The sequence below is a fragment of the Spea bombifrons genome, chromosome 4 (genome assembly GCF_027358695.1).
Source record: "Spea bombifrons isolate aSpeBom1 chromosome 4, aSpeBom1.2.pri, whole genome shotgun sequence".
In the NCBI taxonomy this organism is placed as follows: Eukaryota; Metazoa; Chordata; class Amphibia; order Anura; family Pelobatidae; genus Spea; species Spea bombifrons.
The window spans coordinates 73,469,734-73,482,745 of record NC_071090.1 but is presented as its reverse complement, the minus strand read 5'-3'; the positions used below and the strand labels follow the sequence as shown (position 1 = coordinate 73,482,745).

Below are 13,012 nucleotides of genomic sequence, written 5' to 3'. Positions count from 1 at the left end.
AAAGTATAAGGCTCAGATTAAGAAGGATTTCTGTATACAAGCCCATTTGATTTAATTATCTTTTGTTTTGTAGCCACAACCAGATCTAGCAGAACAATATTATTTCACAATTCACTCTGACCCTGCCTCCAAGTACATTCATTAAAATCCATTGTATTTGGCGTGCCTCAAACATACTCCGCTTGCAGCTTAGCAACAAGAGTGTATGTGTCCTTACATTATTTAGCATTCATGTTTCTTTATTTGTTTAGCTACCAAGTGACACTCAAACCACCCCCTTTCCCCATGCTTAACATTACTTGTTTTATTTGCATCTGACATACGGGTTAAATTTGCTAAACTACATGAAAGAATTCAATTCTTACCACAAGGGACCCTAAGAACTTGTGGAGGAACACTATTTGAATGCACCCCACTCTTAGACACATCTTCCCATCAACCTTGGATACATCTTTGTAGGCTTCACCTTGTGTGGCCTCAGGATATAAAGTCAAATTAAAGTTGAAAACTTCATCTTCCATAATGGATACAGCCTAAATAAAGTAAAGGAAAACAAGTTAAAGCAATGGAAGAGTTTGGTGACAATTTAAAACTATTTGCTCCATCTAGACAATATTCCCAAAACATGTTAAATATAGGTCTGTGCAAAAAATACCATCAAGGCTGGACCATCAGGTAAAATGTAGCATTTATTCACATGAATTAAAAAGCACTGATAGAATTGGAAGTCACTCACAAGATAGTCAGACAAGAAGCCAACCCTCGCGTTTTGCCCCCTCCAGGTCTTTGATTAAGCCCCAAGATGGTTAGTAAAACACGTCAGGGTGAAGGTTGGCATCTTGTCTGATGACTATTTGGCGGTAGTGAGGATTTACAGGCGTGTACGCGCTACTGGGTCAACTGATTCCATTAATTCTTAAAATCTTTCAATGTCAGAACCAAAAAGTGCCTCATAGACAAGAAAAATATATTATGAGAAACTGGCCAGCCTAAAATAAAAATACAACTGAATCCAGCAGCAATAATTACACACCGAACACTTTTTAATGCTCAGCTCTTAAGTGGTTCAGAGTTAGTTTTTTAACTCTGAAAGTGCAAGTGACACTACCACGGTGAGAGCATTTCATACACAGTGTCTCTTTATTACCCATAATCATACCTGGGTACTTTCTAAAGGAGCTGACCCTGAGACTTTTGAAACATTAACCCTTTAATAGCCTATTGATAAGATTCTATGTAGTGACTTGCCAAATGGGATTATCAACAATAAGGACTAGAGATTAAGGTTGCAAATCAGTGGTTTAATATCAAACCCTTACAGATGCCACAACTGTCAGGGTAGCATAAACAATTCTATCCTACATTTTATGTTTAGGTACTAGCATTCACATTCAAATAGCGATTTAAAAGGATTATAATCCATAATCTACCACTTGTACAATGCCTTTGATGCTCAGCACACTACTCTGCATCTGCTACTCTCAAACACAGCTTCAGTCACTGAAGAATGGCAACAAACTTAAAAAATTAATTATATTATAATTATGCACTTATTTATAGGTGGATTGCTGAATATTTTCCCATAAGTGTTGATTATAAATATAATTCTAAATTCATCCTTTTGACAGAAACCTGTTACTTTTCTCACCTTTTTATGGATAGTTTGCGGATTGACATCACTGACAATAATATCCTTCAGTCTGGCAAACACATCTATCTGATTCTGCTGGATCAAAATTGAAGAATCCATACCTGAAAAACAAGTTATAATTTATTAATTAGAACGCTATGGTTTCTTAATACCCTATTACCTGGCTAAGACCAGTAAAATAAGTGTCAGTATACATTCTCAGGTATTTTAATACATTCTTTGGTCCCTTCCAGGGATCACATTCTACAGTAATATACATTCTGGTGGCATTTTCACAACTGTGACCCTGCCACACAGGTCTACCTAAATCCCTCTGCAAGATTAAAATGTATATGAGAGCTAAAGATACGGGTCTTCCATCATATTAAATATAAACAGAGAGGGTTTATTCACTAAAGAGGGGGTTAGTAAGAGACAGTAGAGTTCTGGTCTCAACGTCTTGCCATTACTAAACATTACGAAGGTCTACCCCATTATGAGAACTACCCCCTATATTATAGAAAGAGCTTGCTTGTCCCTGTATAATGCATAGTTAAACGTCTGCGATTGCTTGGTCTACTCACCCACTTAATGATACATTATGCAAGGCCAGTTCAGCCCCTCTTGCAATTTACCACTGTTAGCCCTTCATAATGATCAGTGAAGTGAGGGAGTTGAAACCACAGCTCCCCTGCAAACTTTTCTGACAACTCAACCTTTAGTGAACATGGCCCAAAATCATTATTACAGTTTCAGTAGGTAATGCATTATTTACAGTGTTGTGCAAAAGCAAGTAATGCTGTAAAGTAAGAATACTGTCAAAAATACACATGTTAATAGTTTATTTTTATCATTTAACAAAATGCAAAGCGAGTGAATAGAAGAAAAATGTCAATCCAATCAACATTTGGTGTGACCACCCTTCGCCCTCAAAGCAGCACCAATTCTTCTAGTTACAGTTTTTTTTAAGAAACTCAGCAGATTGGGTAGTTCTCCAAGATGTTTGGAACAACCCGAGTTCTTCTGAGGATTTAAGCAGCCTCAGTTGCTTCTTTTTCTTCATGTACCGTATATATAATGCACAGCCTCAAGAAGATGCTTTGTTGTATTTTATGCACGGATCATGTGTAAATTATATGTATGGATTCCTGGGGTGATGTACTTGGAGAGTAGGGCAACTGCCCCAACTGCATGTTTTGCGACAGACAGGATATCCAAGTCAGGAATGCATAATCCAGTGCAGCATTTTCTTTTAGCCTTCAACAGTTGAAGGCCATGGACATCTAAACCCCCGGGTCTCACAATCAGACTGTTGAAGGGCGAGGTGAGACTCCGAGCCAAGTGTGGCACTATCTGCCTTGACTTGTGTTTGCATTATCTGGGGGGTTTCCCAGAACCTAGCTTAGCTGGGACTGGTTGGGCAGAATAAAATAGAGTGTTTAGCCTGGTCAGCTTGGGCCAGCAAAGCATAAGCCAGAGAGGGCTCCAACTGGGAGCTAGGCTTTTATTTTATGACTTTGTTTTATGCACCTATAAATAAAAGATACTGTTCACTGGAAATACATTGCTTCTGATCCTTATCGTCCTATACTTATGTGATATATATTTATAACTTCTAATATACTGCCGACAGGCATAATGCATCTTTTATAAATATTGCATTGTTCACAGAAGGCTTGTCAGCACACCTTGTATCTTGATTTCAGCGATAGGATTCTTTTCATCCCACACATTCACGCTGAAAGCATCCAGCTTGGCAAACAGTTTGAAAGCGAAAATGTCCTTATCTTTGGAAGCCTTTGCAGCTGTGGGAGAAATACAAGAAAATCAATATGCTTGACCTGCGTCAGAACTCCCTCCACCATCACTATGTTACAACAGCCAAATGATAGCCAAAACTGAAGACACACCCAGCAAACAACATTGAATTTGAATAACCCACAATGGAAAGAACAAATAGTTATTCTTAAGTGTAATAATTTCAGTATGGGGGACCGTTTTTCAGTTCAATTGGAAATGGCTTCAAAGTTGGGTTCTTGCCTACTTCTGGATAAAAAGCAGGGTCAGACTTGATGGACCTTTTTCAACTTAAATTGCTACGTTAATATGTAATATCAGTTTATCTAATGCAACAATTTAGTCAGGTTATATGGATGCTTTATACCGATTCTAGGGCCCTATACATTTAAGTTGCCCATGGACAAACAAATCCCCTAACTACAAACACCTTTTACAAACAAACAAAAACAAAACACCTACAGGAAATAAACATAGATCATAAAGTGATGGTCAGGCCATGATATTATAGATCTAAGGCAGGAAAGGGGATCCCATGAAACCAGTATATAAACTAAGGAATGGCACTGATACATTTTGCCTTATCAGTGATGTACTGGGGGACTGTCCTGGGTGCCACTCACAAGTAGGTCCCGCTTCTGTGTCCCTGTCTCCTTTCCTGCAGCTCAGTTCTTCTCTTGCCTCTTCTTGATCTTGATACATTTTAAAGTGGGGGTACCAAATACTCTAGGTACGCCCATGTGCTTTCTACTTTTTCATCCCTTTTTGTGAAGTTCTTTAAGGTAAGTGGTTGTACACAATTTTTGAACTATGGTTGGGAATGTGTATATACTGTTGGGGATGTATATTTCTGAATCTGTCATGCTAACAAGGATTTGCAGTGTCCTGTTGACCCTGAAAGTATGAAAGGGTTATAACAAAATGGCAACTGCTCCGCACAAATAACTCGGTGAAGCTAGTACCAGGAAAAGAGCGATAAGTCTCAAAACCCCATAACTTCCACAATAAACCAATATTTGTCTTGGGCTTTACCTCTCTTCACAAAAGTCTCTTTGTCCTCCTGTTTTTTGCCTTGTTCTGACTTATCAGGAAGGCTGGGGATGGCTTCTGTTAGGAAGCTGATAGCAGAAAGCAGTGCTCGAGAGTGCAGCAAAAGATCCATAGATGAAAAAGCCACCTGTAGGACAGAGTGGAATTGGAATTCAGTTAATTAAACTTCTACATGCTTCAGATTTGTCTAGCAACAACATGTTTGTAATCAGGTCTCTAAAAACGCCTCACAAAAATCTTTCCTGAATAGCTTCCTTTCCTTTTGCTTCATTTAATTGTTAAACCCAGCGGGTCGGTTGCCACATCTCAGGGTTTTTTTACGCAAAAATAGATTAGCCAGGTTATGCATTTCCATGGAAAAACTCTCTTACAAGATTTGAATAGGCAGATATAGGAGGTAGAATATTCCATGCACTGTACCTTAAGAGTCTGTTCCGTGTTCTCAAATGTTGTCTGAAAACGTGGACCACTTTTATCAGCCTAAAAGGAAAAACATTAAATTAAAATTAAAAAGAAGCCACATATATGGAGCTACATATTAACAAATAAACCCTACTTTCATTATTCAAAAAATAAATAATAAAATTAAATTGTGGTTGGCAAGTAAGAGATTACTAACCATATTGGACAAATTGGGAACAACACACTTAACAAAACATTTACCTTAATATATTCTACTTTTAAAAGATGTAAGCCTTGCTTGTCCGAAGAGCTTATTAAATGCAGCGGCTGCTTGCTTATACCTGTAAAATTAAATGTGTGACATGTAGTATTATAGATACAGAGCTGATTAAATTGTGGATGAATTACATTTATTTTCATTCTTATGAGTTCTTTACTAGATTTGTGAATTATTTTACAGCAATATATAAATTAATCATAACAAATTGTTATTTGGGTTATTAATATTTTCGAAAGCCCCCTGGCATGCTTAAAGCGGTAAATGGATTACGGGAAATTTCCAACACTGTACAATCTATCTATCTATGTCTACACTAGGGCTGAAACAACTAACCGATAAAATCGATAAGGAAAATCGTTGTCAACTCTGCCTCTCTACCCGGCTCCCTGGTGTCTTCTGAACCTCCGTTGCTGACAGGAGGCAGAGTGGAGTATGGGAGGAGCCAGAGTGGAGTATGGGAGGGGAGGAGCCAGAGTGGAGTATGGGAAGGGGAGGAGCCAGAGTGGTGTATGGGTGAGTTATAGTGGTGTATATCGATATTAGGCATATAAGGGGGGCATAAAACATATCTGGGGGTAAAAGGTATATCAGGGGGCTCAGTTGCATATCTCTGGCATATAAGGAGTATAAGGCATATCGGGGGCACAGTGGAATCTCTGGCATATAGGAGGTATAAGGCATATATGGGGGCAGAGTGGCAAGCTGGGGGTCAGATGTGCATAACTGGGGGCAGTTTGGTAAATAAAGGAAAATATAAACAAGGCTTTTTTCTCATAGTTTTTATTAAATATGAAAAATAGTTAACATGAATTAATATTTACTAATAACTTTGTATTAAAACCTAGTTTGAGAAACACTGTGTTTGGGGTCTTGTAGCTTTTATTGTTATGTCAGTAAAATAAGAAGGTGAATAGAGAGAGAGAGACCATTGCAATAAAGAGATGAAAGTGTAAATTGTACGTTTTTTAATTACATTATTTAAAAAAATTGCATTTTTTTTATCCGATTAATCGAAAAAGTAATCGGCCAACTAATCGATTATTAAAATAATCGTTAGTTGCAGCCCTAGTCTACACACATGCAACTATTTGCTCAGTCACTAAAACAAAATACTAAGACGAGGAACAATGTGCTCTTTGAAACATTTCTACAAAGTAATGATGCTTAGGGGACTCCTGTGTATATACCATCTTATGATAGGGCGCTCCTGTGGTGAAAACATTTAATGACTACTACAACAGTATCAACGTCATCATAGGTTTTACCTTGAATATCATAATAATCCAGATTAATCTTCTTTAAATAGGAGACAGCTGTTAAATCGTATGTTTTAACAAATGCTTCAGTTCCAAGTTGTTGTATACTGAACACCAAGATGGTCCTCTCCTGCTTCTCTTGCTGTTTATTTAGTTCAATCATCACCTACACATGAGTACAAGTAGAATTACTAAGCTGTAACATACTGTACACACAAGCCAATCACACAGATTTCATAGGCACTCTGTAGAATACATTTTAAATATAGCTTGCTGTGCAAGACTGGGTGTCTAGCTATTCGTTCTTAGGAGATCAGTAAGGGAAGAAAAACCTCTGGCTAGGAGGAAGGCAACCAATAAAATCTCTCTTCTTATTCATTTTGACAACTACACTGCTTCCAATACACACATTTAAATTATGTGTTGGCCTAATAGTGACATAAAGACCATTACACCATTAAAACAGATACCAGATAAGTTCTCAGATACTGATACCAATTAGATCTTACTCATATAAGAAAAATATTTTCTAAAATTATATATAAAAATATATTTTGGGAAAAGCAGTATGGTTCTCCATCTCAGTTACCAATAGAGGACTTGGAAAATAAATAATAATACTGCAAACACACGTTATCAGGGCATTCCCATTCCTTGTATAAATGGCTCTTTACTCTCTAACTTGATATCAAACCACTGCAGATCAAAATGCCTAACTAGTTAGTATTTACATTTTGCCAATGCAAATGCACGAGTAGTCCAGACTCCAAATTGTAGTTGTCAAAATCAGATGATTTATTGGACTTGGAGTTAGCGTTTTTAATAGTAATTGAATATTGTATTTATTGTTATCTGTAAAACCCATTGTAAGTATTTATTAACTGTCCTAAGCTCTAAAAGTGGGATTTCGCCAAGAATCAGTTGGGAGACCACGTGCAAACTTTATTAACGCCCAGTTTTTCCTTACAGACTTACCTCTTTCACTTCAAATTTAAGATGAAGGTCTGTAAGCTCTTCCACAGCAGCCTCTGCCGAGGAGTCAGTCTCTGTTTTCACAGGTTCCTTGCAGGCAGATTTTATTTTCACTGGTGAAGTTCCATCTTCTGTGTCAAAATACTCTTCCGAGTCTTGATTGTATCATGTAAAAAAAAATAACATATACAGTATTTGATCTACACAACACAGCGTACTGTTTTACAAAATATCATAGAAACCCAATCTACACTGAATTCATATATAATACCTTCTTTACAGGGATGTTACATTTGGGTCAAGGAAATCTAAAGACAGTTTCCTATGCGGGCAAGCAACACATATTATGTATGTAAAATCTTAAACAATTTGGGATTGTTCTCATGAGTTCTGTACAGCCTTTACCTGCAAACTCTTGGTATGGTGAATAAACACTGCTACATTGTTGTTGTTTTTTTTATTTATTGCTAATTGTGCAGGATCAAGCAAACATATAACATTCAACATTCAATTGACAGTATATATAATGTAGCTGTTCACTCCTACCAGAATCATCTTCCAACAAAAGCAGACACTTCCCAATGTCCTGTTTAAGGAGCTTTTCTGGCTTTCTAGGTACAATATTTATAATCTGAAAGAAGCAATTAAATACTTTAAGTAAATAGGCACAGTCTATAAAGTTATACAAATATTCGTGTAATGGTCTTTTTTGTTGCTTTCACCTTTTTTTCTTTAGTGGGTGTGGTGGCTGTCTTTTGTGGAAGAGGTATGCTGTCCACCAGGGCCAACACTTCTTGAATTTTCTTATCAGAGATCTTCATGTGCAAAAGAGGTAGCTCTCCGGATACCTTAAATCTACAGGGATGGGACCATAAATGTTAAAGCAAACGCAAAGTGAAAAATACAGAAGAAAGCTTAACCTATTCAGGACATTACAGTCCTACTTTTACATCCATTTTTTACATTTTTGTTTTTTAAACGTATTCCAGTCATCAAAAACCAGCATCACCACTGACAGTAATAATGGGGGGGGGGACATCGAGTCGTTTGCATAAAAAAATCCTTTAGTCATGAAGGGTAATCAGAAATAAACTGTCCAGTCTAAAATGATACAGTGGTTTTGGTTCTCTTAAACATTTAAACTATGTGTCTCCATTAATATCATGTAAATAACAGCAGAATAATTCAACAAACTGCAAGCAACTTGGAGGCTTAGTCGGTTTTTGGTACAGCATTATACAAATTTGTTCATGTAGGCTCTTAAAAGCCTTTCTAAGGCGTGTGCCAAAACGTACATCAGAAATAAAATAAAGTAGTGCAGAAGTGTATTAAGAAATGAGCTTTTAAACTAATACGCGGCACCTTTCCCTGCTTGATGTTTGTCCATTACAATACGTCGGTGAACAGCTGCCAAACAATTAAATCCCCTGTGACAGGAGCCTTAATACCTAGAGAGCGGGATCTAACCCCCAATACCAGAATATCTGGTATTTCTAAGGCAGAAGTCCAGTCGTACACATTTTTTATTTTTCATTATAGATTTTTTCGCCGCAAAACATATTGCACTAATTGTTTCTTTTGCTTTCTATTGTTTTGCATGTGCTTGGGAAGATACTTGTCAAGAACCAGAGGACAGTACACAATGTATCAGGAAAGTTGTCTGAATGATCCCTTATCCCTATTTTTGGATTATCACTAGTTTACTTTTGTTTTGGTTTAATGCCTCTATTTATATATTCGGATTGCTTTTTAAATGCTGGCACGATATAAAACACAAAACACTTCAGACACACAAATATAACAAAGATGATCAGTTACCTGGGCATTCTGCTGTCTCTCTCCACCATGGCTTTGGCCAGCTGTACCTCGATATCAAGCGGTTGAAGGATATGCAGAGGAGATGAGCTTTCAAATCTATATTTCTTCCATACTTCTAAAGCCATACAAACAGGGGAAACAGAATTTCTATTACTATCCAATTAAAAAGAAAACGTTTAAAATATGACAAGCCAAGACTGAACATAAAATACACTACAGAAAAAGGAAAGCTTTCTTTACATGCTACAATTTTTATCACATCCTGGACACTAGTGTATTGCTCATTTTCTGACACAAAACCATTTTTAGGTTTTTTTTTTTTTTTTCTGTGAGTAAATTACAACAGATAGCGAATACCTGGTCTTCCAAAAAGGATCTGTACATTTTTAATTTGGACATCAAACTTGTCATAAGCTTTATCCATCAGCTCTTCCAAAGATGAAGCTGCCCGGTGAGAATCTTGGTCGATGCTGTTAAGCTGTCAAACAAGAAAAGACTGGATATCACCGATATTTATGGTTCTCATGAAGAAGAAGGGAAAAAAAGACCTTATGGGGCTGGATGAACACAGTCATGTCGAACTCTACACTAGATCCAATGGTGGCTATACATAATAAACATGTAGGTCTAAGGGATAGAAAGTTAAATGAAGTTATGTATGTCATATGTTTAAATGTGGCTGTATAGTACTGATGGATACTGAAAGCAAAAAGACTAACACATGCCAAAAGAGATGTACCATGTCCTTCCTTTTTAAGTTCCGTTTTGCCATTCACAACCATGTGCCACTATTATATTTAGGACAGTATTTTGTGCCTATAAAGGACATTGAAACTGTGTAAAATACATTTAAGATTTATTTCAGATCATTAGAAATTAATTCAGCACAAACCAGCAACTGATACTACAAGAGACAAGATACCATCCATTAGGAGCACACAAAAAGTTATCGCAGTTATGAAAAGATAGCATACACTAAAAGGTTTGTTGCATGGTATTTTAAGTGGCTTGTTTTGGGGACCCAATTTTATTAGCGGTCATTTTGTGCGGGGAAAACACCCACTAAAGAATAGGGCTACTTTAGAAAATAAAAGATAATTCCACAAACTGCAATGCTTTAAGGGACATTTCTTCTATTATATGCATGTTAACACATGTTGATATCGATTGCTGTTGCCCCTCCATGCATATCCACAATTTTGCTGTCTTCCAGTTTTTTGGCCTGTAGGAAATGTTTGCATGAACAACTATCCTACTTGCCACTGAGCATGTGCACTAAACCAGAGCTTCACAAACCCTGGGTGCCAGGTCACTATGGCAACTAGAAATCACTTGCTGGCTTCCAGGGTTTTGCACGGCTGCCACATGCTACACCACACCCCCCAAACGAAAGAATAGGGTGCCAGAATCACAATGACAGAAGACATGTTGTGGCATGGCTGGTCTACACAAAGTGAGACGGGGGAGTAGTGTATGTGAGAGTGTGTGTGTACTGTAGTGTTAGATTCAGTGTGTTTATGTGTATATGTACAGTATAGTACCGGAGTGCGTATGTATGTGTGTAAATGCATCGTGCTGGAGTCAGCGTATGTATGCGTATACTGTAGTGTCAGTAGAGTCAGTGCGTATGTGTATAACCGACGGCTTGTGCAAGTGTTCCAGGGGGTCTAATAAGACCTCCTGTTTTCATTCCCAAAAAGCACCCCCACTGATTTCTACCTGGGAGGCAAACTATTTCCTGGGAACATAGAATGCCAAAAGACTAGTAGAAAGGCAAATAATCATACAGAAAATATTTCCACAAGTAGGGCCAAGAGGAAGTTGGAATGTTGTAAAGCGGTTGCACACCAAGGAAGATCTTTTCCAGAGTGTCATCATTCATACTGAACTACTTCAGGCTATCCAACAATCTCTGGTAGTTTTACAATACTACTGATCTGCAGCTGAAAATTCAACCATTGTATACAGGTAACAAAAATTATATATATATATATATATATATATATATATATATATATATATATATATATATATATATATAGCTTTGATGCCAAACATCAGGAATGCAGCAAATTATACTAAAGAAACAGAAACATTATCCAAATTCATATTGATTTATAGGTGACTGGGCATTACATTACAATACCATTAATATATTAAAGATATATTAATGTCTTTTACATGTTTGAAGATCGTGAGGTGGCCGAGACCAAATGTGTGAGCCTCCAGTTCTACATCCCTGTTGCCATCCCTCGGTTTAGCAAGTAATTGTTGCTAAGCCCAACACAGAGAAATCATCCTGCTAAATCAAGAAGACATAGTAACCTGCCTGAAGCGAGCTTGCTTGAATTATTAATCAGCCTTGTGAATTTAAACAACAATGTTCATGTTTGTAAAGGTCAGAGAGCCTTCATTTTATTTCTTTATCCATTTTTCAGACTTGGGAAATCAAATTGGCTCAGCCCGTTGTCAAGGACAACTACTACATCAGAGAAAGAGAGCTTTGGAATGTTCTATAATCAATTAAAGATATCCTGTACATATTAAATTCATACGGAGTCCATTTTATTTAATAAAATAATCCTTTATGGCAAGTCAGGCATATAAAACCTTCCAATTAAATGTGTGTAGACTACAAGAAATAAAGACTGGAGTGTAACAAATAGGTTTATGATCTTGGGCAGGTTTTTTAGGTGACCCATCATACAGACTGGTGTGGTAATCAGCTGGTCTTAAGCCAGTAGAAGTCTGTGAGAGATACTCAAGAGCTTCTACGGTGAAGGGTGCCCTGTATATTAAATTACAGTCCTGAAGAAGAAAAGATTAAAGACTGATGACAAAACAGAGCTGACATACTCAGTTGTCCTTTTTAGCCGGTGCTGAAAATTAAGTCATATAGAAGAACATATCTCCAGTCTTTGTGTGCCTGCAATAAAACACCTGGTCCACATGCTAAAAGGCAACATTGGTTTCCACACACATTGACATGTATAATAATATATTTAAAACATGTACCTGGAAGCTACCAAAGTCCACTATGATAACATCAGATTGACTATGATAAAATCCAGACTGAGGAAGCAGCAGGTAGGAAGGTTGGAGATTTAGTCTTAAATTAAGAACTTTTCTTGTTTCAATTATGTGGGAAAGACCTTTAAAAACAAAATGGTTAAAAATTATAAAAGAAAGAAGCAATCATGATTAATGAGCTGAGCCTGATCCAAAAATTGTTACAGGTGAAAGATGGAGAACTCAGTGGGCATCTGGTCACAAACATGAGAATATTTTACAAAATAACAGCAATATAGTAACCGAAATTCTTGTAAACCTTCAACTGACACAAAGGTGATAATTCCACATTATTCATCATGGAACATTAATAACATCTTAATAAACATAAGAGTGACTTAAACGACAGCTAAAATGCTTCAGCTAAACTCTAGAATTTGCATTTGCAAGATGTCAGACCACAAGGAAGCATTTGTCCCCAATTAGCTATTTATGGCAAAGTCTCTGGACTGCAGGTGTAATATTACGGAGTACTTTCCCTTTTTGTTTAATAAAAATAATAAGACGACTTTTTAACCCCAAAAAATCTTCTTAAAAGTGGGGGGTCGTCTTATACGCCGGGTACTTACCAAGCCGGAGGTTCCCACGAAGCCACCAATCTCTCTAATCACTACGCGCCGGCTATTGAGGCCGAGCGCAGGGATGCCGTCATGTCCCGGCGCCCGGCATCAATTGCCGGCGCGTAGTGATGAGGGAGCAGGGAAGCCCGAGGTCTGGCACTTGAGACCTCGGCTTCCC

At 37.4% G+C, this 13,012-nt stretch overlaps 1 protein-coding gene across 2 annotated transcripts in view; it reads right to left on the bottom strand.

The window, feature by feature from the left end:
* The window catches only part of VPS13C (vacuolar protein sorting 13 homolog C), a 96,777-nt gene that overhangs the window by 45,388 nt on the left and 38,377 nt on the right, over positions 1-13,012 (bottom strand). For both annotated transcript variants that reach the window (XM_053464997.1, XM_053464998.1), the window contains 13 exons: positions 12,221-12,357; positions 9,563-9,683; positions 9,206-9,320; positions 8,110-8,242; positions 7,934-8,018; positions 7,391-7,542; positions 6,425-6,581; positions 5,141-5,220; positions 4,898-4,957; positions 4,460-4,604; positions 3,319-3,435; positions 1,649-1,752; positions 366-533 (listed from right to left, as the gene is read on the bottom strand). In XM_053464997.1, coding sequence (XP_053320972.1) covers positions 366-533; positions 1,649-1,752; positions 3,319-3,435; positions 4,460-4,604; positions 4,898-4,957; positions 5,141-5,220; positions 6,425-6,581; positions 7,391-7,542; positions 7,934-8,018; positions 8,110-8,242; positions 9,206-9,320; positions 9,563-9,683; positions 12,221-12,357 — 1,574 coding nt within the window. The remainder of the gene's footprint in view (positions 1-365; positions 534-1,648; positions 1,753-3,318; positions 3,436-4,459; positions 4,605-4,897; positions 4,958-5,140; positions 5,221-6,424; positions 6,582-7,390; positions 7,543-7,933; positions 8,019-8,109; positions 8,243-9,205; positions 9,321-9,562; positions 9,684-12,220; positions 12,358-13,012) is intronic.